At 48.9% G+C, this 26,325-nt stretch overlaps 2 protein-coding genes across 10 annotated transcripts; both read right to left on the bottom strand.

The window, feature by feature from the left end:
- Nucleotides 1-306: 306 nt before the first annotated feature.
- On the bottom strand, nucleotides 307-15,194 carry SYCE1L (synaptonemal complex central element protein 1 like). 4 transcript variants are annotated; one of them, XM_023226792.2, is made up of 11 exons: nucleotides 15,134-15,194; nucleotides 7,940-7,999; nucleotides 6,207-6,266; nucleotides 5,940-6,014; nucleotides 5,336-5,383; nucleotides 5,009-5,063; nucleotides 3,200-3,263; nucleotides 2,255-2,324; nucleotides 2,085-2,172; nucleotides 1,808-1,880; nucleotides 307-1,637 (listed from the first exon to the last, which is right to left on the bottom strand). In XM_023226792.2, the coding sequence occupies exons 1-11, from the start codon at nucleotides 15,192-15,194 to the stop codon at nucleotides 1,563-1,565; spliced, it is 729 nt and encodes a 242-aa protein (XP_023082560.1). In that variant the 3' UTR covers nucleotides 307-1,562. The 4 variants fall into 4 exon arrangements, with proteins under 4 accessions (XP_023082560.1, XP_023082559.1, XP_023082557.1 ...); XM_023226791.2 differs by lacking the exon at nucleotides 15,134-15,194 and having other exon boundaries at nucleotides 1,855-1,880; nucleotides 7,494-9,081; XM_023226789.2 differs by lacking the exon at nucleotides 15,134-15,194 and having other exon boundaries at nucleotides 7,494-9,035.
- Nucleotides 14,999-24,335, bottom strand: MON1B (MON1 homolog B, secretory trafficking associated). 6 transcript variants are annotated; one of them, XM_023226786.3, is made up of 6 exons: nucleotides 24,288-24,335; nucleotides 22,957-23,114; nucleotides 20,847-21,185; nucleotides 19,475-20,294; nucleotides 18,952-19,099; nucleotides 14,999-16,528 (listed from the first exon to the last, which is right to left on the bottom strand). In XM_023226786.3, the coding sequence occupies exons 2-6, from the start codon at nucleotides 23,102-23,104 to the stop codon at nucleotides 16,328-16,330; spliced, it is 1,656 nt and encodes a 551-aa protein (XP_023082554.1). In that variant the 5' UTR covers nucleotides 23,105-23,114; nucleotides 24,288-24,335; the 3' UTR covers nucleotides 14,999-16,327. The 6 variants fall into 6 exon arrangements, with proteins under 6 accessions (XP_023082554.1, XP_023082553.1, XP_023082551.1 ...); XM_023226785.3 differs by lacking the exon at nucleotides 24,288-24,335 and adding an exon at nucleotides 23,656-23,799; XM_023226783.2 differs by lacking the exon at nucleotides 24,288-24,335 and adding an exon at nucleotides 23,332-23,674.
- Between the last annotated feature and the right edge of the window lie 1,990 nt (nucleotides 24,336-26,325).

Genomic DNA, 26,325 nt, shown 5'->3' with positions numbered 1-26,325 from the left:
GACCCCATTTGTGTGACACAGAGAGGATGATGAAGAGGATACTGAGGTTCCTTAGAGATTCCTGGAGACTGGCCTTAGCAAGCAGGTGGGGTCAGTGGGGCGGGGGATCACAACCTGGGCCTGGAGTCAGTTGTGCCCAGATGCGAGTGGTGACTCGGGGACTAAAGCTCCCTGGGCCTCATCTGTGGACTTGGGATAATAATGGCAACAACTGCAATACCCAACGTTTATTGAGGGTTTACTGTACAGATTCACTATCTCAATTTTCCTCATCACTAAATTGGGAATAACAAGAATAGTAGTGAGAAAAATTAATGATAGATACCATTTATTGAGCATTTACTGTATAAAAATCTCTGTTCTGAGACATACACACCTTGGTGTTCCTCATCTGTAGCCTGAGAATAATAATAATAAATCATATGAACTGCTTACTGATCACTTAATGGACAGAAGCCCTGATTTAAGTGAGTCACACGTCTCAGTTCCCATTCTCTAGGGACTGGGAATAATGAATCATCACAACAGCATGTGACAGTTGACATTCACTGAATACTGTGTACCAGGTCCTCTTCTACACACATTAGATAATGCCCAACTTGACTGGTCCCTGGCAACTCTCCAGTGTCGTCTCCCACCCCACTATACCTCATTCCACTCCACCATGCAGGCCTCCTCCAGATGGCTCCTCAAACACAGCGAAGTGCAGCCTCACCTCCAGGCCTTGGCATGAGGTATGTCTTCTGCCAGGCGCACCTTTCCCCAAACACCCACAGGGCTCACTCCCTCCTTCGCTACCTCACTTCTCCGCTCAGATACCACTTTCTAGGTGAGGCCTTCGCTAACCGCGCTGTTTAAAATCCAGGGCTTACAACAGTGCCTGGTACCCAGCAGGCAATCGGCAAATGCCTGCTTAGTCACTACATGCTCAGTCAATGGCAGCAGCCTGGTGCCGGGTGCCTTTGGAGTTGGGTCCCCAAGGCTGGCCTCCGGAGTGGCGGACAAATTTAACAGATCTGAGGTGGCCTAGGGGATGTGACCCCAGACGAGGGCCAGTAGGGCAAAGGCCCGGAAGGGACACGTGTTTGGAGTGTTTGAGAAGGGTGGAGAGGCAGCCTTGGCTAGAACCAAATGTGTGAGAGGAGCTCAGATGGGCAGACACGTCCCAGAGCTAGCGCGAGTCTGCGGGTCTTGCAGAGACTTTCGGTTTCCTGAGACCACCGGAGACACACAGACCCCGAGGACCGGAATGGGTTAACACGTGCCCTCTAGCCCCTGTTGACAACATAGATTTGGGAACTCGAGATGAGGCCGTGGGGCGGGGGGTCCTGACACCCACTTTACCCTCTCTGAGCTCAGGAGCATTGACCGAGCCTCTGGCGCCTGGGGCTTGACTGGAGGGCGGGGTCCGGCAGAGGCCCCGCCTCGAGACCCCAGGACGCCCCTCCCCTCCCCACAGTGAAGCACAGACTCCGGGGAGAACGCAGGCATGGTCGGAAATTATCGCCTTTATTTCTTGGCCGGTCGCGAGGGACGGTCGGGACCGGGCGGGTCCTGCTGGCCTAGGGGGCGTCAGGGGCAGCCACTGGCGGCTCCGGATCCGCCTCGTCGCGGGCGCGGGGGAGCTCAGGTCCGGCCTGCCGGGGGCGGGGTGAGGCTGCAGACCAGGTTCCCGCGCTCCTCGCGTCCGCCCGCGTCTGCCCTAGGCCTCCACCGAGGCTTCCTCTACTTCCGGGGCCGCCCTGCTCCCCACAGACCCCACTCTCAGGGGCCACTCCCAGGACCCCTGCCCGCCCCGCCTCCCTACCTCTCCCTCGCCGGCCCCGACCCCGGGGGCGCTCTGGACCTGCTCACCGAATATCTCCAGCTCCGCCTTCAGCCTGCGGAAAAGGGGCCGAGGAGAGAGGAGGAAGAGAGGGAGAGTCTAGGGAACAAGGAAGAAGCCACGGAGACGCGGAGACCCGACGACGCCGAGGGAGGCACAGGCGGGGGAAGGGACAGTGGGGGGCGGAGCGGGGGACCTGGACCGGTTCCCCTCCGCCCTGTCCCTGCCCTCCTCGCCCACACCTCCCTTCCCCTCTCACCCGTCATTCACCGCCCTGGCGCCCTCGACCTCAGGCAGCGAGCGCAGCCGCCGCCCCACGTCCCGCAGCTTGGCGCGCACCAGCCTCCCTGCGGGTGGGCGGGCGTTAGGGGCAGGGCCGAGGCCCAACCACATGCCCCTCCCCCGGCCCACCTGGCGCGGGAGGCTCACTCTCCGAGAGCAGCTGCTCCTTGCTCCTCTCCAGGGCACGGATCTCCCGGGCCAGTCGCTGCTCCAGCATCTGCGAGGACAAAGAGGAGGCCTGCCCGTCTGCATGTCCTCTTGGCTACACGGCCCGCCCCTCCCCTTTTGTGCTTCTCGGGAAGTCTAAGTCTTCACGTACATTAGGTCATTCATTCATTCAACTATTTATTAACTCAATGTGCAGTTTCTGCTGTGGCTGGAGACCCACCCACCTCCCCCCCAAACGCTCTGCATGTCTCCAGCCACCTCTCAAACTTGAACTCTTCCCACTCTCCTCATCCTCCACTCCCCAGTCTGCAGCTCCTCAAAGGCTTCAGGCACCGTCCAGTCCCAGGGCCTTCCTTCTGTACCCAGATACCTGCACCGCTTCTTCCCTCACTTCCTTCACCTCTGCGTTGAGATGTCACTTGCTTAGAGGCCTTCCCACTGACGTTCCACGATCTAGTCACTAACTTTCTTGGTGCCTCCACTGTCCCCAACCAGCTTGAGACAGCCACTTTGATCTGCTAAAGACGTGGCCTCTTTGATCTGCTACCCTCTCTCACTGCCTCAAATGCAGCCCGGTGCAGCCACTGACATTAGCTGAATGAAGGAATGACCTGACCATAGCTTTCTCTGGGCTGCCATTTGCCACTGCAAGATGAACATACTCTGGGTGAGCAGGGGGAAAGCGGATCACAATGGTAGGCACCCCTCTGGGAAGGTGATGCTGGGTGTGGCAGTAAGGCATGGTGAGACTTAAGTTGATTTTAGATAAAAGCTGAGGGACTGAATAGGTGGACAAGGGGAAGCAAGGAATCAAGGACTATCCCGCAGCATTGGGCCTGGGCAGGGGTGGACTCTGGGCCAGTCAGTGGGACACTAAAGCCAGGGGAGGAGTGGCTTTGGTTGCAGGCAATGATAATGGCTCACGTGGAATTCCCAGAGGTCCTTGTGCTGGCCCGTCAGATCCTCCAGCTGTCCTTTGACATCCAACCTGGAGGCCGACACCCAGGAATGAGAGAACACATGCTAGGCCTGACCCCTGATGGGGGCTCCTCATGTGCGGGCCTTCAGATCCTGCCCATGCTTCCTCTGCTGGGAGCCGCTTCATGGGTTTTATCCTCTAAGCTTTGGTTCCTGCATCATCTCTTCCAATAAACTCTCCCTGATGCAAGCCCTGCTCCCACTTTCTATACTGTGGTCTGCCAAGCCCCAGGCTTGGGAGTTACCCCAGATTCCTCTGTTTGGGACTCTGAAACCTGAGAGTTATAGACAAAAATTTGTTCCATGTAGTGTTGCAACATGTGCTTCCTGGGAAGGGAAAGACAATCCTGAGTGGTATTCTCTGAATGACCCACCATTCACTCCAGCAGGAGTGGGAGTTGGGATGTCTGTTCACCGCATTCACCTTTCTCATTTCCCCTGTTGAACGAGAACCTTCATGGGCCTCTGTTGAGAACATCACCCTGTCCATCCTGTCCCCCATGGAATGAACTCTGCCTTCCCAAGAAAGCTTTGTGAGGCGTGTGGTAATCTGACACCACAGATTCTGTAACATCCTGGCTTGAAGCCTGACCTGTTACTTCACTGTGACCCTGGGCAAGTTACTTAACCTCTCTGGGTCTCAGTTTCCTCATATGTAAAATGGTGGTGTGGAGGGTGACATTAGCCTTTAACTCTTATAATTGTCATTATGAGGATTAGGTACATAAATGAGCATAAATGCTCATCAGACAGTGTGAGTAGTGTGGTTAAGTATACACACATTAGCTAACATCAGGTTTCCCCATGCAATTAAAGTCATGGTGCACCAGGCTGTGAGACCTCTGGTAACAGGAATGTGCTAAGTAAAGGTTCACAGGATGCTGGGCGTGGTAGCTGACGCCTGAAATTCTAGCACTTTGGGAGGCTGAGGCAGGCAGGATCACCTGAGGTCAAGAGTTCAAGACCAGCCTGACCAACGTGGAGAAACCCCATCTCTACTAAAAATACAAAATTAGCCAGACGTGGTAGCACATGCCTATAATTCCAGCTACTTGGGAGGATGAAGATATGGATGGATACACGGTTGGAGAGACAGTTGATTGGATGTGTGAGTTGCTGGCTGGAGAAACGATAGCTGATTAGAGAAATGATGAGTAGAAGAATAGTGGCTGGATAGAGAAAGAAAGGATTGCTAGAAGAAAGGATAGATGTCTGGATGGATGGTTGGCTAAGTGAATATATGACGGGAAGGATAGAGAGAGGATGAATGCATGATTGGATGGATGGAAGATTGTTAGGTGGAAGGTTGGAGATAAAATAGCCATCTGGCTGGATGACATGGTTGGATAGTTGGGTAGATGGATGAATGGATGAATAAGTAAGTAGGTGAATGGCTAGATAGGTAAGTAGATGAATGGGTGGGCAAATGGATGACTGGGGCTTAAAATAAGCAGACAAATAAGCAAGTGAATGGATATCAAAGGACCTGGATAGCCGACAGCAAAAGACTGAGGCTAACACCAATGGATGGAATATATTTGATAAAGAAATTAGTAACGAATAATTAAATGAGTAAATTAATCTTAACACGACCATTTAATATCAGAGATAACCAAGGAAGTCTTTTGTCTGACTGCTCTATTTATAGAAAGGTAAAATGAGGCTTCCATGTCCAAGATTGATTTCCATAGCTCTTGCTCCCTCCTTTTTCACCTGGGGAATGAGGTGGGGAAGAGCTGAGGCAGGGCCACTTACCTCCGAGCCTCACTTTCCTTCTCTTGGCAGTGCATCTGGAGGATCCTGAGTGCCTCTGTGGGGAAGGAACCAAGGGAACCCTTTGGGAGCTCTTGGGGAGTCAGGGTTGGCCAGAGGTAATGGGCCCCACATCATGTCAGGTGTTGGAGGGCACTGTGAGGACTTGGGTGTTTACTCCAAGTAAGGCAGCGATCCAGGGAGAGATCTGTGCAGAGAGGGAAGCACCCTGACTTAGGTTTCAGTGGGATTCCTCTGGCTGCTCTGAGGAGTATGGACTTTTGTGGGATGGAAGAGTAGAATAAGGAAGACACAGTAACTGGTAAATACCTTGCTTTTTGCTCAAGACCTCCTCTAGGTGCACTTTCTCTCCATTCACTGGAAAACACAACGACACTTTCAGCCTCCAGGCACCCCATCGCCATCCCCATTGCAACTTCATATAAGGGGAAAGCCACATAGAAGGTGTAGTACAGCCCTAGGAGAGCTGACGTATCTTCTTGCCACCCTTGCAACCATCTCCCACAAGGACCATCCTGATCCAGCTTCTCCCCCTCTATGCCCATATTCCTTGTAAATGTTGAAGGACTGAAGACCCTGAAGAATGTACAAGGTTTACACTGAGGAGAGAGATGGCGATAAAGAAATACACACACAATGTCAGGTGGACATAAAGGCTCCTAAGAAACAAATCAGCCAGGGGCGTGAGAATGACCAAGAAAGGGCGGGATTCTATTCTGAGATGAGACCATCAAGATAGGCCTGTCAGGGTGAAATCTGAGCTGAGAGCTGAAAGATGACATGAGACAGTGAGAGGCAATATAGATTATGTGAGCTAAGAGCATGTAGGCCGGGGAACAGCCTGTGCAAAGGCCCTGAGGTATGCACAGAAGCATCCGCAGTGTTGATGGGTCCCTCTTTTGGCCCCACTTACAGGAGTCTAATTCCCTACGCAGGGTCTCCCAGAGAGTGTGGGTCTCTCTCAGTTCCTCACTGGATTTCTTCTTTGCTGGGCCAAGAAGGGAAGAAGACACTGTGTGAGTCCTTCTAGCCTTGCTGTTCTCTCGCAAATATGACACTGCATATTCATCTTCAAACAACCCTACAGGGGCCTAGATTTTATAGATGAGGAGGTGGATTCATTGTAAATCCAGGCTCTTCCTGCTGGCCCCAGCTGGCCAGGCTAGGTCCCCAAGTTTACCTTGCTGAAGCTCATTAATCCGGTTAATCAGGTCCTCTATCTGTGGCTCCAGACTTCCCTCTGAAGAAAGAAAGGAAGAAAGACTGAGCCAGAGAAGACTGGTGTCTGGCTGTCCAAGGCAGACGGAGAAGCACTGTGTCTGCTGCTATCAATTAATAGGCATATATTGAGCACCTGCTGTGTGCTGACTCTGCCAGAGCCCCTTGAAGGGCTTGTATTCTGGGCTGGGGAGATGGACATTGAGCAAAGGTAAACAAATCAATTCAGGTGGCAGTAGCTGCTGTGAAGAGAAATAAAGTGAGGCAAAGCGTTGAAGAGCAAAAGGATAAAAGGCATGTCTGGAGATAAGGAAAGGGCCCAGATGAGGAGAGGGAAGCCGGTCCCGCAGTTCTGTCAGGGTAGAGCGTGGAGGCGGGACCCATTCCAGGCAGAGTGCAACAAGGCAGAAAGGAACAAGTGCAAATTCCCCATAGTGTGGCAGGAGTGGGTGAGGCACGTGTCGAAAGTAACAGTGAGGGGCTGCTGTGGCTCAGGTCTAGTGAGCAAGTGGAGAGTAGCAGAAGGTGACGTGGGGGAAGTGGGAAGTGATATCACTCAGGGCCTCTTGGGCCATCGTGGAAGCCTTTAGATGTAACTCTGAGTGTGGTGTGAGCCAATGGAGACGTCCCATCTGCCCCGCCCTATCAAAAGCCAGACAGGAAGGGTTGTCAGTCTGGACTCTGGTACTGGCCTCATCTAAGAAATGGGGAAACCCTGCTTTTACACTGCTGGTGGCAAGTTTCCCAGTGATAGGGTGATCACTGTCCCTTTAGAGAGTCACCTCTAACTTCTCATAGTCCCTGTTTCAGTGCTCTATATGCAGGAGACTTCCTTCTCATGCCTCTTTGGCTTCAAGGTTGGCAACACAGAACGGGGGCAAAAAGCTGCCCAACCCTTGCCAGGTCTCACTGCCGACCCCTCAGACACTCTGGGGTTAATAAATTCAGACCCTGGATTTTCCAAGGTCAGCCACTCCAGCTTCTGTGACTTCCAGGTGAGTGGGTGCTCTCCACGGTGCTGATTATGACTGACAGAAATCTCTGGGGGTCTTTGTTTCACTGGAAATGATCAGTTTGGGTCACTGCATTTCTGGCCCTGCAATTTCTCTCCCTAATTTTACCTAGGCAGCAGTCCCAGTGCACTTCTTCTGCAGGCAGCCACAGAGTGGGAGAAGGGAAGACTACTGCTTTTGTTTGGAATAGACTGACATGATAGTATTTTAAGATGAGAATGGACTGGGGGTCTAACCTCTGGCCAGCACTGCCTCGGCTCTGATGTAGATACTGGGTGCACACTGGCTCCCAGATCTCCTGCAACCAACTGCATTGCTATTTGTATGTAAAAAGGGAGGACAAAAAAAAAATACATCCATCAATGCATTTTTTAAAAACCTCTGGAAAGATACTTAAAAATTGAAAAACAATAGCTGCTTGCCCTTGAGTCAGGGAAATGTATGACTGGTGTGTGGCGGGAGGGAGTAGGGATGGCAGGGGAACTGGTTTTTCCTTTCCTTTAAACTTCTTGAATTTTGAACTGTGAGGCTGTATTCTTGGTTCAAAGAATTAAATTGTATAAGAGGGAGAAAGTGCAATGGGATAATTTCCTGAGGTTGTGAGTTGAGGTGGCTGAATTTGAACCATGTCTTTCTGACTTGAAACCCCAGGCTGAGCCTCAGAAACAAAGAGACACATGACCTTTCTGCAGCTTTATCACCATTGCCAGCAAGTCTTCAGTCTTCAAAGACTTGGCTTGCCCTGTAGAAATGAAAATCAAAATTACAGGACATAGCGAGAGTGAGAGGGGAGAGAGAAGGGAAGTAGGAAGTCCCAGCGGGGTCTGCAGACACCCCTGGGCTGGGGCTAAGGATGGGATGAGAGACAGATTTCCATCCGAAGCAGGGCCCCCGTCTCTTGCCCTTGAGGTTTATGGTGTGTGCTAGATAAATCAGGACCCCTAAGGGTCAGCTTCTCCCTGAGGGGTTAAAAGACACCACTACAAACATCCCCTTAATGAAACTCAGGGGTGAAAGAAGGGAATGCATGTTTGCTGATGCTGCTGTTCAAGATCATTATGAAGTTCTAACCAGAGCAATAGGGCAGGAAGATTTCATATGAATTTCTTTGAAATAATTATAGCTCATAATTTATACATTCTTAATGAACTTATAGATCTAGGTAATAGTTACTAATGGCTACTAACATCAAAAAAAGACAACTGGATATTGTGAGCCTCTCTCTTTTTCTTTCTTTACCCTGCAGCTCCAGTTCAATGGATTTTTATTTTTATTTTTAATATAGAGAGTTTATTTCAGCTAAGTTGAGGACTGCAGCTCAGAGTGCACTTACAAGCTGCCTTGGGGAGTGCTCCCTATGAGGCTCTAGATGGAAGAAGACAACATGGCTGATGAAGGATTTTTGCCCCAAAAACCCCCACCAAAATCAAAAAAGCCTGATGGAATCCCATCAGGTTTCCACATCTAAATATGAATTCAGAGGAAGTACAAAGGGCAGGAAAACACATTATGACACCACTGGGGATGTGCTCAATATCATGTGGACTGTGGGAAACTCCACAGGAAAACCTGTTTCTTCAACAAATAAGTTGCAAAGAAGAAAATGAGGGAGAGGGGAAATCCTACAGATTAAAAAAGACTTGAGGCATGTATCAATCAATTAAATGAACAGACCTTATTTGAACCCTGATTCACCACACTTTTCACCATATATACTTCTATGTATATTTTAACATGAGCCTGTGTTACTTCTAAAATTCCAACAAGAAAAACCACAGGAAAATATTAACGTTAAAAAAAAAATCCTTAAGTCTTGAAATCAATGGTAAAGGTCAAATCTCAGTGACCTACGCCTCTCTAAGGAAAATTGAACAGAGAAGATGAAAGGCAGCTCGCAAACATGATAGCCAAAAAGTTAATGAAGAAACGCTTACCCACAATAGTATACAGTGAAAATTCCCTCTCCCTCAGACTTTAAGTTCTCCAATTCTCCTCAGAGGCCACTAGCATTACAAGCTATGTGTAGGTACTTGGAGATAATTCAATGCATATACAAACATACCTCCCACATTTTCATTTTGTTTTTCATTTTGTTGTTGTTGTTTTTGAGATGGAGTCTGGCTCTGTTGCCCAGGCTGGAGTGCAGTGGCACGATCTCAGCTCACTGCAACCTCTACCTCCCAGGTTCAAGCGATTCTCCTGCCTCAGCCTCCTGAGTAGCTGGGACTAAAGGCGCATGCCACCACGCCTGGCTAATTTTTTGTATTTTAGTAGAGACGGGGTTTTACTGTGTTGCCCAGGCCAGTCTCAAACTCCTGAGCTCAGGCAACCCACCCACCTCGGCCTCCCAAAGTGCCAGGATTACAGGCGTGAGCCACCACGGCCAGCTACATCCCACATTTTCTTTTTTTGTTTGTTTGTTTGTTTTTTGAGACACAGTCTTGCTCTGTCGCCCAGTCTGGAGTGCAGTGGGCTGATCCCAGCTTACTGCAAGCTCTGCCTTCCGGGTTCACACCATTCTCTGCCTCAGCCTCCAGAGTAGCTGGGACTACAGGTGCCTGCCACCACATCAGGCTAATTTTTCTTTTTTTTTGGTATTTTTAGTAGAGACGGGGTTTCACCATGTTAGCCAGGATGGTCTTGATCTCCTGACCTCGTGATCCGCACAACTCAGCCTCCCAAAGTGCTGGGATTACAGACGGTTACAGATGTGAGCCACTGCACCCAGCCCACATCCCACATTTTCTACGTAAGTGGTAGCATGTTGTACATGATGCACCCCATCTTGTAGTTTTCATTTGACAATGTACACCAGTGATCTTTTTATTCTTTTTAGTGGCTGCATGGCATTCCACTGTGTGGATATACCATAATTTCAGAGCAATATCCTATTGATGGATATTTAAGCTGTTTACCTTATTTTGCTGTTACAAAGAATGCCACAATGATCATCTGCATTTGTGTTGTCAAGCTGCCATAACAAAGTACCACAAACTGGGTCTTCCCTCTGTGTCTGTGTCTTCACCTGACACTCTCATATCTTTATGTGTCTATATTTTCCTCTACTTATAAGGACACCAGCCGTTGAGTATGGCCCTCCCTAATCCAGTGTGACCTCCTCTTCACTAACTATATCTGCAAAGACCCTACTTCCAAATAAGTCACATTTCTGAATTTCTGGTGGATATGAATTTTGAAGGGACACAATTTAACCTAGTACACCATCCTTGTACATTATTCTTTGTGCTTGCATTAGAGTGTATCTACTGGGTACACATAGAATACTACTTAGATGCTACTTGGTGGATCAAAGGCATGTATATCATGGAATTTGGCTGATAGGAAATTGCCTTTCACCTGTCTCAGGCTCAAAAATCATACTCTTACCAGGCAAGTATGCTTTTAATCTTCTTCATTTTTTTTTTTTTTTTTGTTTTGTTTTTTTGCCAACCGGCAAAAACTGTTTCATTTCAAACTTTCTGATAAATAAATGCCAAAACCTTATTCATTTCCTCTTGATCAGAAATTCCACTCCTCGGAATGCCTCTTAAGGACATAATTAAGGATTGTGGGCGAGATGTTGTTTCACTGTTTATACTTTTAAACTCAGAAGTAACGGCTGGGCGCAGTGGCTCACGCCTATAATCCCAGCACTTTGGGAGACCAAGGCGGGTGGATCACCTGAGGTCAGGAGTTTGAGACCAGCCTGGCCAATGTGGCAAAACCTCAACTCTACTAAAAATACAAAAATTAGCCGGACGTGTTGGTGTTTGCCTATAACCCCAACTACTCAGGAGGCTGAGGCAGGAGAATTGCTCGAACCCAGAGGACAGAGGCTGCAGTGAGCCGAGATGGCACCATTGCACTTCAGCCTGGGCAACAAGAACAAAACTCTGTCTCAAAAAAAAAAAAAAAAAAGGGAAACAACTTGAAGATACCTTAGGGGATTAATTACAGCATGTTTGTAGGATGAAATTCTTTGCAGCGATTAAAATCCACGTTGTGAATCAGGGTTTTTTACCTGAGCTTATTAGATATTTTTTGAAATATTTGGTGGTATGTTCACCTTCTTTATGTCTTTTTGTTTGGCCTGAAATCCTTTATAAGTTAGTATGTATTATTTTAATTTGCATTTTAACATTTAAATTACACAATAAACACATGTAGAATAACTTACATGATAAACAAATGTGGAAGAACAAAATTTAAAGGAAAAGTCTCCCCCTCACCAGCAGCCCCTTCTCCAAGTCACTCCCTTTCCCAGAAGTAACCACTGCCAGCAGTTTGGTGACAACATTTGGTCTTTTAGTAAAATACATTTCATGTATTGCTCTAAATTTTACTTTCTTACTCAAGTAATATTCTAAGAAAATTCAAACAAAGAAATATGTGACATCAAAAATGAAATTTCCTCTTTTCTCCTTAATCCTAAATCTCACTGCTTCCCCTGATACGATCACTTGGAACAAGTTGGCATGTCCCCTCCTGAGATTTTTTTAATTTCAAAAATATTCTTAATATTTTGGAAATAAGACAAAGTAAAGCTACTTTAATACCAAGGGGAGGTGTCTGTGATTGTTTTATTTTTAGTACCTTATTATGAGAACTTTCAAATGCACATGAGAGTAGAGAAGATATTATGATTAACTCTCATATGCTCATTGTCCAGATCTGACAGTCATTAATATTCACCCTATTTGTTTCAGCTACGTTTCTCCTGTGTGGAATTATTTTTAAGCAATGCCCAGGCTGCTTGACATTTTATTCTCAGATACTTCATCAGGAGTCTCAGCTACTTAAGGACATTTTCTTAGATGACCCCAATCCTATAATCACAACTGACAAGATTAATACTCATCAGGTAACATCTCCCAATGCCCAGGCTATGCATTAATTTCCTGATTGTCTCCACATCTTTTTTATGTCTGGCATTTGCAACCATTTCTGCAAAAGCTCCATCTGTGTTTTTCCTCTCTCTGCTTTCTAGTGCTAGTCAAGAAATAAGGCCAAGAGTGGGTAATAAGTAAATCTTTTAAATAATCCAACTAATGCTTTGACACAGACACACAAAGTCCATTACAAAAGAAAGTGGCCAGCACAGTAAGAGCACCCTTTTAAACATTTTATTTTGAAATAATTTCAGATGTACACAAAAGTTGTAAAAATAGGCCACAGTGCTCCCATTTTGCCCTTTATCAGATTCCCCATTTGTAAGCGATACAGAATAATAAGTTGCAGACAACTTGACTCATTACTCCTTACTATTCCAGTGTTTATTTCCTATATACAAAGGGAATCTACCAGGTAACCACAGTACAACAATCAAAACCTGGATGTTAATACTGATCCAATATGAATATAGGATCCTTGGTTGCCATTCAAAATGTTCCCTCTTCTCCCTTATATTTTAAAATTATATATGACTACTTACATTTTTCTAAAAGAAAAATAGAACAACAAATCACAAAAATGCCTCTACCTCTGCACTACTCCCAAAATCCAAATCCCTCGTCCAGAGTTATCACTCAGGCTTTAACCATTCAGACACTTTTTCTGTGCAACATACACAGGGCTATAACCTCCTCCATTTTTGTTTCAATCCCAACTGGCTTGTCTCTAATAAAAATATGGTCTATTTTGGAGCTCCTTGTGTGTCAAGAATAATCCTATCAACTTAAAATTTAATTTTAGTACATTTAAATTACAATTTATCTTTTTCTGCCTCTTAAAAAAAAAAATCCACCACAGAGACATTCCACAGCATGCACACATAAACCTAGACTTAGCCATTTAAGTGACTGTGTTGTGCCTACATCAACACTCCAATGACCATTCCTGGTCCATACACTTACATATTCTCCTATGATTACATAGCATGGCGACTGCAGAAGTGGAAGAGCATTTTAGATGCTAAAAATACTCTGCCAAACTGCCTCTAGCAAAGCCTTTACTTTGAGTCAGCTCTCTTCTCTGAGGCAGGAAAAGGCCTGCTTCTCTACAAGGTCATCAATACCAGATACTATTCTTCCCTTTATAAAGCCAATTTGATGGGCTAGAAATGGCAACTTGATACATCTTTCAGTTTTTCCTTTGCTAGTGAAGTCAGTCATAACTTTAATTTTGAGGAATTTGAAAGGTTGATACTAAAACAGTTTTTTTAAATTGTAGTGGCAGCTAAGTATTATATAGTTAATACATGAGATCTATTTGCATCTGTCTTATTTCCGTCTGCCTTTCGTTGAATGCTGGCACTTAGTATGTGGCTCTAATCTAAAACAGCTCTCTGTGTGGAAGTTATTAGTCACACATTAAAAAATTACTGAAACCTACTTTACACCAAGCAGGCATTGTTTTAGGTGCAGGGGAGTGAGAGGTAAACAGTCTCTGTTCTCATGGAGCTCGCATCCTAGGTCAGGTAATAAACAATAATCATTACTTTGACGTCTGTATGGGTAGGTCTGGCAGGATGCAGTCTAGTGTGTTTATTAATACAGTGGTTTAAAGAGTGTGCAGAAAGGGGTGTTAGAGATAGATAAAAGTGGGGCAGAAAGGTGACAACAGTTGAAGCATAGTGATGGGTACATGGGCTTTGTTTATGCTATTTTCTCTACGTTGGTACACTTTGAATACTTCTGTAACAACACAAAAAATACTAGTGGCATACAAATGCATTACTGCCTTGGGAATTTTTTTTTCTTTTTTTTTTTTCTCTCTCTGTTGTCTGTGCTGGAGTACGGTGGCACAATGTCAGCTCACTGTAACCTCCGCCTCCTGGGTTCAAGCAATTCTCCTGCCTCAGCCTCCCAAGTAGCTAGGACTACAGGCACCCGCCAACCACACCTGGCCAATTTTTGTTTTTAGTAGAGACGAGGTTTCACCATGTTGGCCAGGCTGGTCTCGAACTCCTGAGCTCAGGTGACCCACTCACCTCGGCCTTCCCAAGTGCTGGGATTACAGGAGTGAGCCACCAAGCCGGGCCAAGGAAGATTTTTTCCTTCCTTTTTTTTGAGACTGAGTCTCGCTCTGTCACACAGGCTGCAGTGCAGTGAGGCGATCTCAGCTCACTGCAACCTCCGCCTCCCAGGTTCAAGAGATTCTCCTGCCTCAGCTTCCTGAGTAGCTGCGATTACAGGTCCACGCCACCACGTTTGGCTAATTTACATACACACACACACACACACACACACACACACACACACACACACACATATATAGTTTTTAGTAGAGACAGGGTTTCACCATGTTGTTCAGGCTGATCTCTAACTCCTGACCTCGTCATCTGCCTGCCTCGGCCTCCCAAAGTGCTGGGATTACAGGTGTGAGCCTCCGTGCCTGGTCTGAGATTTTTTTTTCTTTTGGATGGAATACAATTTCCAATAGTGTCTAGGACTACACCCCTCCACCCTCCTTTGCCTGTCGTTCAAGTCGATACCCTGGAGAAAAGAGGCTGTGGGGGAGGCCATGTTCGATTAAGAGGTTTAAGAGTCCATCAAAGTGTGATAGGTGTTAGGTGTGAAATGGCAACATTGGGAATTACTGTTAATAAGGGGTGGCTGCAGCAAGGTGATTTTTATGAGAACATCCCCACCGCCCCACTTTTGTTTGAAGACTTGCGTACTGAACTATGTGTTGTTTACTTTCAACAACGTATTCACTAGAGTTGACAGAAGTTAATCTCGATGGTAGTAATATGCCTGTTAATTTATCTCCGCTCTGCTGAACGGTTAAAATATTGTTTTTCTTCAATAACAAAAGTCTTAACATTTTATTTAAAAAATATTGGAATATCATTATTTCATTATTGTAATGGGATGAATCCTCCCCCCTTTCTGCCCTGGTTAGAGAGAAAGGAGTGCAGCCCACTTGCCCTCACTACCTTCAGCCTCCTCAGCGGCTTCTGGCGCCTCCACATTCAGAGGTTTCAGCTTCCCCGCCATTTTCCAACGCGGGGCCTGCGCGTGAGCCTTGCTTGATGACTGGTTGAAAAAGAAACCACGTGAGGGCGAAAGGCTTTTCAGCACGCATGCGTGCAGTCCGCGGTTATGCCACCGGTCGACTCAGGAGTCGGCTCTGGGCAAGCGCGGAACACACTGCGCCCCGATTGCATGCTACAACCTTGATGCTGTAACTCCACAAACAAGGGCAGAGCTAGGGTAATGGCCAGTTGGGGAGTGAGGGTAGTGTGCACACATACAAAACCCTAGGAAGGTCTCTCCTGCTTTAGGCTGCTTGTCTTGTGCAGGTTGTCAAAGTCTGGGACAGAGGTGCATGTGCTATGTGGTGGTACACAATAGTTCGAGTCTGTTTTCGTTCACAAATCTTCATCAAAGTTTACGAGAGAGGGTTACTTATCTCTGTTTCACAGATGAGTAAAATGAGGCTTAGAAGCTAAGTGCATCTCCTACGTAAAAATGCTGGATTTCAGCCACTGTGTGCAGTCAGGTGCTTTGTGTCCTGGGTTCCACAGGTGGACACTAGAGGCCACCTTCTCATTAATGTTAGCAGCAGCCGGCATTGAGGGAGGTCATTTCTGGCAGGGTAAAGATGAAGAAAACTACAAGAAGGGCAAAGGAATATCCTTGTGGGTCTTACTTTTAGGACTTTTATGTAGTTTTTTTCTTTAATACCCTCAGGCCAGTTCCAAGCATAGCCTGGCCCTGAAGTGTCAATTCCAGCACCCCTGTGGGCCACCCTAGAGACCTTGGCCAGATCTGGACACTCACGGCTGAGATTCAACTAAGGAGGCAGACCCCTGAAGCAAGTTTGGAGGGGATAGTCCCTGACAGAGGCTAGAGCATCATTCAAGTGGAGGAGATGAGACAGAGGGCAGGGAGAGGGAGGCCTAAGGATTTCCCCAGATGGGGAGGTGCATGACCGGGTGAGGAAAGCAGCCTGCTTGCCTGGCTGCTGCCACCATCTCTTTCATAGACGGGCCTTCAGATCTTGCCCCATTGCCTAGGGAGACAATGACTAGCCACGGACACACCCCCACCCACATTTCCAGGGTGGACAGAAGGTAAAAAACAAAGGTGGTTGCTCCCAGCACTGCCTGGTCTGGGAGCTCCATCTATCAGAGCCCAGTGAACAAGCCATTGTGGGCAGCTTGGTCCGTAGAGGGGGCTGGTGGTGTGGAGTACTTGGGTGGGTAGCGAATGAAGAGCCGGTCCTCCTCTTTCTTCACCCAGCGCAGGAGTTTGGTCACTACCAAGATTGCACCTGCCTTGGTCACCAGAGGGCTGAGGCAGGTATAGAGCTCGAATTTGGAGGTCACCTGGGGGTTTGGGAGGAGACACAGTCAGATGGGCCAGAGCTGGCTATGGACAACCCTGTCTACCCCAATGCAGCTGCATGTCTGCCTCCTGCAACCTGGAACCTGTACCTGGCAGCACCTCCTACCGGGTGCTGCCTAGATACTGGGCTAAAGTAGGTAAGCTGATATTGTGCAACTAATGAGCCAAGGGTCAGCGGGACCTAGTGGCTTCAACTGGGTGATGCTGGTTGTGTTTGTGGGTACTCTCTAGACCTGTCTGCTCATCTGGGGACTGGGGAACACAGTAACAATGTTTAATATTCTGTCAATAACCTATTGTGTACAAGGTCCTGTTCTAAGCTCATACAACTATGTTTTCCTCATCAACAGCCAGGGAATAATATAAAGAGGAACTCTAGTTATGCCTCATACTAAATGGAGAGGCCTGATCCCACAAGATCACTAGTGCCTTTCCTGTGCCACCTCCAAGAGCTCTCCCCTTCACTCCCCCTGCTCCGGCCATTCTGTACTTTCCTTGCTATTCCTCAAACATAGCCAGGCTCAGTCCCACCTCACCACATATCAGTCCTTTCCCTCTGCCAGGTGTACTCTTCCTCCTAATATCCATGTAGCTCCATACTTCCCTACTGCACTCAGATGCCATCTGCTCAGGGAGCCACTCTGATCACGTGGTTTAAAATTCTGGTCCTAACATATCTTGTTTTTTTTTTTTTTTTTAATTTTTTTGACACAGAGTCTCGCTATTGCCCAGGCTGGAGTGCAGTGGCATGGTCTCAGCTCACTGCAACCTCCGCCTGCCACGTTCAAGCGATTCTCCTGCCTCAGCCTCCCGAGTAGCTGGGATTACAAGCGCATGCCACCAAGCTCGGCTAATTTTTTGTATTTTTAGTAGAGATGGGGTTTCACCATGTTAGCCAGGCTGGTCTCAAACTCCTGACCTTGTGACCCACAGCCCCCTCTCCACCCCCACTTGGCCTCCCAAAGTGCTGGGATTATAGGCGTGAGCCACTGCACCCGGCCCATATCTTGGGTTTTAAATTCCAGTCTCTACTAAAAGGTACAAAGGCTCCATGGAGAAATGGCTGAGTTGAGGGATGGAATAAAGAAAGTCAAGTAAGATGTGCTCACGTAGTGAAGGGGACGTGTCAGAAACACAGGGATCAGCCTGGCTGAATCAGGGTACCCACTGGCTAAATCAGAGGCAATTTGAACACCAAAATAAATGCTAGAGAAGGATTTTAACTCACTGAATTAAAGAAAAATCCATGAGATAATACTGATAGAAAATTAAAAATTCAATAAATAGGAGAAGAAAAAGTTATTCCTTTTTTTTTTTCTTTTGAAGTGCAGTGGCGCGATGTCGGCTCACTGCAACCTCCGCCTCCCGGGTTCAAGTGATTCTCCTGCCTCAGCCTCATGAATAGCTGAGATTACAGGCACACACCACCACACCCAGCTAATTTTTGTATTTTTAGTAGAAACGGGGTTTCACTGTGTTGGCCAGGCTGGTCTCGAACTCCTGACCTCAAGTGATCTGCCCGCCTCAGCCTCCCAAAGTGCTGGGATTACAGGCATGAGCCATCACATCCAGCCCCATGTTGTTATTTATAGTAAAATCCCAACCAATAAATGTAGAAAGAATGATGGAGTTAGGAAAACCACTGTCTGGCCAGGTGTGGTTTTCACCACACCCTTTCTAACTCTTTTTGAATATAAATATAAAAACTCTTTACATTGTTTTTGCAACTTCTTTCTAAATCTAAAGGTATTTGAAAATGAAAGTTAAAAAAATTTAAAAACAAAATCCTTAGCCTAGGACAATGCCTGATCCACAGCAGTCATGCAATAAATTAATAATTATGCATTACATGGCAGGGCCTGAGGGAAGGTGCCATTTCTGATAAGGTCCCCTTCTCTGGCCTCCCTCAGTAGCTGACCTTTAGCAAACCCCTAGGAAGTGAGGGCTGGAGCCCAGAGGAGACCCAAGGGAAGGATACCCCGGGTGGAGGGCACAGCAACGGACCAAGCCTGTAGTGTCTGAGGAGTGCTGGGGACTCATGGAGTCATAATGAGCTGGTGATGAATGGAGTACCTCCAGACACATGGACTGGGCTACTAGGGAATTGGCAGGCACAGCAATGGTGGTTAACAGAGCCTCTGGAAAGTCAAAGACACTGTCCTGGTTGCTAATCGGGGAAAAGTACACAGGAGGGTGAGGTTAATGTCGGATTAGAGTCACGGTCATTAGTTGTCAGGGGCTTCAAAGATGTGTGTGTAAAGGCAGGGACAGTGTCGCAGGCAAGGCACAGCCCAGCCAGAGGCCTGCTGTGTTTGGTGGAGGCACTATGGCTGGAGGGGATACAATATAGGGAAAGGAGGCTGGAAGTGGGGAATTAATTCACTCAGAGCCCTGCCCAACTTACCCAGGCCAGCAGTGTCTCCTTCTCAGCCACGTGGTAAATGAGGCGCAGGGGTCGGGAGGTGTTGTGGAGACGAGCATGCAGGCGGTGGTACAGGTCAGACAGCCGCTGCCGCTCCTCCTCTCTGCTGTAGGGGGCCTCTAGCTCAGGGCTGCCATGATGGAGGGAGGTGGAGGGCAAGGTTAGTCCATGGCCTTCTTGGGTGGCCCATTTCCTCCCTCAGTCTAGAGATTTCAATTAAGTTAGGGAGCTAAGCCTCTCCCATGAGACTTGAAGATTCTCAGGGGTTGGAGGCTGACCTTCCCTCATCAAACTAGGGGATTCCCTGAGTACTAGGACCCTGCTCTCCACCAGAAGAGGGGGATTCCTTTAAGTCCTTGACTGATGCTCCATCATCAGAGACCTGTTCTGTTCCCTCTTTCTTAAGCATGGCCAGTTATCTCTCCTGAGTCACATCCGGAGATGCTGAACTTCCTGGTTTGACAGGCCTTCCCACCCAGCCAGTTGCCTTAGGGTCAGGGCCTACCTGGTAAACTGGGGCAGTTGGCGGTGGTGGTCAGGGATGTCCAGCGGCTTATACAGGAAGTGCCGGAGGCCGGGCGCCCCCACAGCCTGCACGCTGTAGGCAGGAGCACTGGCTGATGAGGCGTTAGAGAAGCTGGCAGCCTCCCCAAGAACACGCATGGCACCAAGGGCATGCATCCCGTCTTCAACCAGGCGCCGGCAGGCGGCCATGGCATGGAAGGCTTCACGTTGGGTGCCAAGCAGCAGCAGGCAAACAGGCATAGCATCCAGGCGGGCCACGTAGGCGTAGAAAAAACCATCAGGGTTGAAGCGGGGCAGGCACACTGGTGCCCAAGCCTCACCCGCCGCAAAGGCTGGTGCACCCACCCAGTCGAGCAGCAACTGCAGGTCAGCTGGGTCCAGCCGGCACTCGGCCAGCACATTCCGCTCCTGGGCTGCTGTTATCAGTCGACCGCCTACTGCCAGCACTGACAGCGCCAGGCCAGGCGCTGTGCAACGTCGGAGGAGCGCACCCAGTGCGTCTCGCAGCGGGCGGGCAAGGGGCACACAGCGCACGGCACCCAGGAGCAGGGCTCCTGGGTCCTGCTCCACACTGTCCAGAAGTCGGTCCAGTGTGCGCTCTGAGCCAGCCAGCAGGCGGCGGAGGTCATAGTTCTGCTTGTGTGCGAATATGCGGGCGACACTGGCACGTGTCAGCGTGCTCACGATCTGTGCGTGCACAGCTAGCAGCTCCCCCCGCAGTTGGGCTGCTGACTGAGAAGTCCGTGACATGGCCACGAGCAACAGTGGGCCCTGTTGTAGGAACACCAGCTTGTGGTCCTCTGAGGAAGGGAGGGATAAGAAGAGGGGGTAGAGCTGGATCAGGAATGACCAGAGGGAGACAGTGGGGCTCTTCCACTCTCTCCTACCATACACACACTGGGCCCGAGTCCACACCATCACTCTGTGGGCACCCGGACTGGGGTAAGGACAAGCTGGAGGCATCTGGACATTTGCAGAGACATGATGGGATGGCCAAAGGAACAGGTAGGTTAGATACACAGCATGGAGCAGGGGCAGGTGGGAAGAGATGGTACAAGGGCTGACACAGAGCCAGAAAGACACAGTTCAGCCACACAGGCCCTACAGTCATGTTCTCAGGCAACACAGAAGTATCCAGCTAGTCATTCAGATCCCAGCAAGTCAATCATTCAGAAACCAGCAGGCCAGACAGAGATGAACCCCCCACCTCCCGCCACTGACAGTTAGAGCCCTGGCTGACCATCCACACACATGGACCCAACCCTGGCTGGCTGGATAGTGCCTGAGGCAGGCAGGCAGACCTACCCATGCCAGCCATATTCCCGGTCACTGTCCCCCATTCTGCCTCCCACCTGTTTGCTCACCAGCGTAGATGGCGCGGATGGTATCTCCTGCACTCTGCACAAAGGACACCAGGGCGGTCATTACACCCATGGTAGCCGACAGTGCCTCCACACTACCGTACCGTGAGTAGATGGGCTTGCCAGCTTCACTCAGCACAAACACATGCTTCCGCTGCCTGCGCCACTCCTCATCACTGGGGTCCCCGCCCTGGCCTCCAGAGCTACTCTCAGGGCTGTGCGTGGGACTATTCTCAGGGGCTGCAGGACTCCAGAGCCGAGAGGTACTTGACGGGGCCTCTGACTGGGGCGGTGGTGATGGGCTGGGTGGCTGGTCCTTGTCCTTGGATCCTGAAAGGGAGCCCCTGGTGGGTCATCTGCATGTGAACCCCTAACCCCATATCCCCAAGGACCCACCAAATATCTACTAGCCCCTCCAGGACCCCTGCATGCTGACACAGACCTCCAAGTGTCTCCTATGCCCCTCAATGACAAATGACTGCCCTAGGACCCCGCAATGATCTCCCTAAAACCCTAATAAACCAACACATTCTCATTGTCATTCCACTGGACCTGCTATGTTCCTACAGACCAATTACTTCCCTTTCAATAACTGTCATTCCCAAGTCTTCAAAGCACCCCATTGACTATGGATGATGATTATTCATCTCCAATGATCCCCCATTAACTCCTCTGACCCCTATTTTTTCACCTGATTTCTCCTCACCCAATGGCCACCATTAACATATATTAATATCTTAAGTGTCTGAATGCCCCTTCCCCCGCCACTACCCTATCAGTGATGCCCACTGATAGATGATGACCCCTACTAACTCTCCTGGTTGCCCATTTATATTCTTGGTAATGTCCACTATTTCTCCCAGTGACTGTCATTAATATCCACTAACACCTAGCTCTTTAAGACTCTCCTAATCCACTATTCACTCCCACTGTGGTTCACAAACACCCCAATGACCCTACTTTAACAATCATTAACACCAGGTTTTTCAGTGATCCGCCATGACTGCCCTGATCCACAATTTATTCTACTCCATGTCCACTCACCCCACCCCCAACAATGATCATCATTAACTTCCACTAACACCCAGCACTTCAGAGACCTTCACTCACTCCCCTGACCACCTTCAATCTCATTGATATCCACTCCCCTCCCTACAGTAACCATTATAACATCCACTAACACACAAGACTTTAATGACTTTCACTGCCCTTCCCCATGACCATCATTAACATTCACGAAAACCCACAACTTCAATGGCCCCTACTGACACATCCATTTATTCCCATTCGTCCCCCAATGACAGCCATTATTATCCATGTGCAGCTATGTCTCAATAATTTTCCCATGAAATCCCAATAATTGCATATTCTTTTATTGACATTCCCATGACTGACACTCCCATGTCCCCAAATATCGTTATTCCCTCCTAATAATTGATCTTACCTGCTATTAATTCCCAAGTCCTCAACCTCCCCACCCACATTTATTCTCACATCACTGATCCTTCCCAGTGATTCCATTTACATCCACTAATTCCAAAGTGATCAATGGTACAGACTTCTCACTGACTTCCATTAAATTCCAAATGAACAACTTTACACATCCACTAACATTTGGTTCCTTAAAGACTTCTCAACAGCCTACCAGTGACTTCAATGATGTAAATACTCTGAGTGCCCATGGAACTTCACTGATTCCCCTTCCCACTTCTATTATTTAATAAATAACACCCTACTCCTCAAAAACACTAACTTCTAAACAGTACTCCTTGGAATCTATTGACTTTCTTCAGCGCATTCTTTGACCCAAACACTCTAAATCCTCAGTGACCCTCTTTGGTTCTAACACCTCCCTTTTTGATTCCTCAATGACCTAAACTCACACCAAACCCCCAGGGAACATCCGTTGACATCCAATGACTTCCTCAGTGAAGTAAACTACACCATGTGTCCACAATGACCTCCTCCTGACCCGGCTATGGTTTGAGCCACTTCTCTTGAGTCCCAAAAGACTCCCTACTCATCACCCACTGACCCTCCCCCGTCCAACAATGCCAACCCGTAGGGATCCATTTTAAGACCCCACTAAGTGGAGTCATACCTGTTTCCTCCAGGCCCTCGCCTTCGGGATCCAGTGGGACTGCGTGAACCCCTCCACCTTCTCTAGTTTCCTCACAGGGAAACTGTGTGTCCTCCAAGTCCTCCGCGCCCCCGGGGGCCGGGGCAGCAGTGTCTCCTCCGGCCTCCATCTGCACATCCCTGAAGGGGAGGGGAATCGAGGGTGACGGGCGGTGAAAGAAACTTCTGAAAAGCCTTTATAGAGTCAGGCCCCTTTGGACACACTCCTACTGCTCGTTTCCCCACGGATTTCAATAGGACGAGACATTCAAAAACATGCCCAAATACGTGCCCCCTCCAACACTTTCCGAAAAGAGGAGACTCTAATGGGCCTCAGGATATAGAGATATACAAACACCTGTTTTAACCCCGAATCTCAACCGGCCGGATACCATTACTTCCCCGTAGCGGCGGTGGCATCACACTTCCGGGTGCGGCCAGGGAGGTGCCACACTTCCGGGTGCGACGCCTCCAGAAGACGCTTCCGGTTGCGGAGCTTTATTGGCTCCCCGCGGCGTCCCTCTCTCGTCACCTACAGGTGTCCCCCCATAATTGAGATGGTGCGGGCTACTTCCGGATCTACGTCAGGTCTGTTCGGGAGCTGAATGAGACCTCTCTGCACTCCTTTCAACGTATCTGGCTACGGCTGCTAACCCGGGATAGCCAGGCCCACTTCGCTTACCGGTGGTTGTTGGCGGGAGGGGGGCGCGGCTCGCTCTAGCCAATCCCGGAGTACACAGGGCGAGACCGCCTTCTTTCTGGGCCAATCGAGATAAGCCGCCTCATTTCCCCGCTGTCTACTCCTCCCGCCAAACCCTAACCAATACTGTACGTTGTTTTGCGTTTTCACCCGCCCATCCATTGATTGACGTCTCCCTCGACCCAATCGAAGGCTCGAGCCTATTCCTCGTTTCACAAGAGGACTTTTGCAGCTTAAGTCCGCATGGATACCTGTGCCGGACCCACAGACGGGCTCTCCCAGAACTGAGGGAACATCACTTTCTCTTATCCCTTAACCCTGCCAAGAAAGTCAAGGGAGGGGACAGACGCGAATGCTTGACGGGCTGTCGCCGCTTCCAATCAGCGTGCCGCGCCAAGTCTGCCAAGTCTATAGGACTCGGATTCTAAAGAGGCAGGTCTCGCAGAAGGAGGAAGTATTCGTTGGTCACTCCGTGTTCACGCAAAGGGCTCGGCGGCCTTTGGAAAAAAGGAAGCGCGAGCCACGTACATCCTCGTGGCGCCTGGCTAGGGGGTTGCGACGGCAAAGCTCAGGCTGATTTGGATTTGTCCAGACGCGCAAAAAGCACCGCTTACCTCACTTGCGTGGGCAGCGTCAGCGGGCAGGAATGTGCAAAGGAAAGCCCAGGCCCACTGGGGGTGCGCGTGTGGGCGCGGCCAAGAGGCCGCTGAGTCCTGATTGGCCGAAGGCGAGGCCGCGTCGATCTCCGCAGGCCACCCTTGGCTAGCGCTATGGCCCTTGCATCGGGGCCGGTCCCCTGTAAAGTCTACACTTCCCTGGAAAGTAGAGCGTAGCGGCTGGATAGGATCTTACTCGGGTGTTGCCAGCAGCCGCAGCCTGCAAGCTGCGAGGGGTTTGGGCGGCCAGGGGAAGGAAGGTGGTCCTAGCTGACAATTTTAGCCTGAGGGCGAACGCGGGTGTAGACGCGCCTGGTCTAGACTGCCCATCTCCTTTGCTCTAGGGGTCTCTGACTGTTTCTTCCTGCTACTCGCCGAGCCTGTCTCGGGGTGTCTGCCTGCGCCCCTGTCTCTTCCTGTATTTGTGTCTCTGAATGTGTAAATGAACACCTTTACACATCCAACTGCGCTCTCCTTCCCCATCTCTCTACCTCCGCCTCTTTCTCTGGGTCTCAGTCTCTCCGTAGTTCTTTAGCTTTCTGACGGCGTTTCACTTCCCACCCTCTCTCCCAGGGCGGAACAGGGGCGCCCCAGGGGTCCTCTAGGCCCTATCGGATCCCGCAGCTCCGTCCCCTGCGGGTTCCCACGTCTACCAGCAGCTGGGGGAAGAACTCCGCCAGCTCAGGGCAGGGGCGGGCACTAACTTGGACCAGGACCTGCCCGAGGCCCCTGGTCCGCCGGGCGAACGGGTCGTCACTTCCTGTGATCAGTTTGGGAAAAGGCCCTGGGGGCCCTGCCACGGGCGAGTGTGGGAACCCAGGGTTCGAATTCCCGCCCCGACACTGCTTCCGGACCGAAAGCCCCCTGAACGCCTTACCCCAAGTGCCCTGGGCCTCGGTTTCTCCACCTGTGAAACAATGATGGGAATCGTTTGACGTGAAGTGAGTGGAGGTGCTGGCACACTTCGAGTGATTGCTAAGTGGAAGCCTTTGGTACTAGATAGGATAATTATTTTAATTACAGTATAGTTAGGGTAATGAATTCCAAATACCAGTGTAGCATCATGTGCTTTATATACAATAGATAATCGATAAGTAATGAAATATTAAATTTATATAAAACAATAAATTTATGTGCATAAAAATATATTTACCTAATACATTTAGAAGTACGTAATTTATAATAAACATGTAAAAAAGCACAATAAAATAGCATCTCATAAGCAAACTTATTTATTTATTAATCTTGCTATGTTACCCAGCCTAGAGTGCAGTGGCCAGATGTTGACTCATTGCAGCCTCCGCCTCCCGGGTTCAAGCAATTCTCCTGCCTCAGCCTCCGGAGTAGCTGGGATTACAGGTGCCCGCTACCATGTCCGGCCAATTTTTGTATTTTTAGTAGAGAGGGCGTTTCGCCATGTTGGCCAGGCTGGTCTTGAACTCCCGACCTCAGGTGATCCACCCACCTCAGCTTCCCAAAGTGCTGGGATTACAGGCGTGAGCCACCATGCCAAGCCTAGTGCTACACACTTTAAACAACCAGATCTCGCAATAACTTCCTCACTCACTATCACCAAGAGGATGGTGCTAAACCATTCATGAAGGATTCACCCCCAAGATCCGATCACCTCCCACCAGACCCCACCTTCAGTATTGGGGATTACCATTCGACATGAGATTTGAGTGGGAACATAGATCCAAACCTTATCAGGGGAGTAGAGGAATCGTCACGCCTTCATCTAGCTTTGTGAATCTGCATTTTTACCTCAGAGGAAGCAATCAGATATGCCTTTGTTTCAGGTGAGCAGAGGGATGACTTGGAGTTCTGTCCTGTGTCTCGCACCTGTAAAGATAAACTATCAATTTACATTGTCAGGGTAAAATTCAACAGAACCGTTTTAGGGTAAAGATCTTGGGGGCCACAAGGAATCCCTAGAGGGCAAATTATGAGGGAAGTATATAGCTTTCTTATCTTTGTAGTTATCTTATTTAGGGAT

The sequence above is a fragment of the Piliocolobus tephrosceles genome, chromosome 17 (assembly GCF_002776525.5).
Source record: "Piliocolobus tephrosceles isolate RC106 chromosome 17, ASM277652v3, whole genome shotgun sequence".
NCBI lineage: Eukaryota > Metazoa > Chordata > Mammalia > Primates > Cercopithecidae > Piliocolobus > Piliocolobus tephrosceles.
The sequence above is the reverse complement of the archived record's forward strand: the minus strand, read 5'-3'. Positions and strand labels throughout refer to the sequence as shown.

Excerpts from the sequence above, each read along its gene's own strand:
- SYCE1L (XM_023226789.2), bottom strand. The coding sequence starts at position 7,617 with ATGGATGTATTTTTTTTTTGTCCTCCCTTTTTACATACAAATAGCAAT. Across the intron at positions 6,267-7,493 it reads CGAGGCAGTGCTGGCCAGAG|AGGGAAGTCTGGAGCCACAG; the intron begins GTTAGACCCCCA and ends TTCTTTCTTCAG. Across the intron at positions 5,384-5,939 it reads GCGTAGGGAATTAGACTCCT|TGAATGGAGAGAAAGTGCAC; the intron begins GTAAGTGGGGCC and ends TGTGTTTTCCAG.
- MON1B (XM_023226786.3), bottom strand. The coding sequence starts at position 23,104 with ATGGAGGCCGGAGGAGACACTGCTGCCCCGGCCCCCGGGGGCGCGGAG. Across the intron at positions 21,186-22,956 it reads CGAGGGCCTGGAGGAAACAG|GATCCAAGGACAAGGACCAG; the intron begins GTATGACTCCAC and ends GCTCCCTTTCAG. Across the intron at positions 19,100-19,474 it reads CAACTGCCCCAGTTTACCAG|CCCTGAGCTAGAGGCCCCCT; the intron begins GTAGGCCCTGAC and ends CCATCATGGCAG.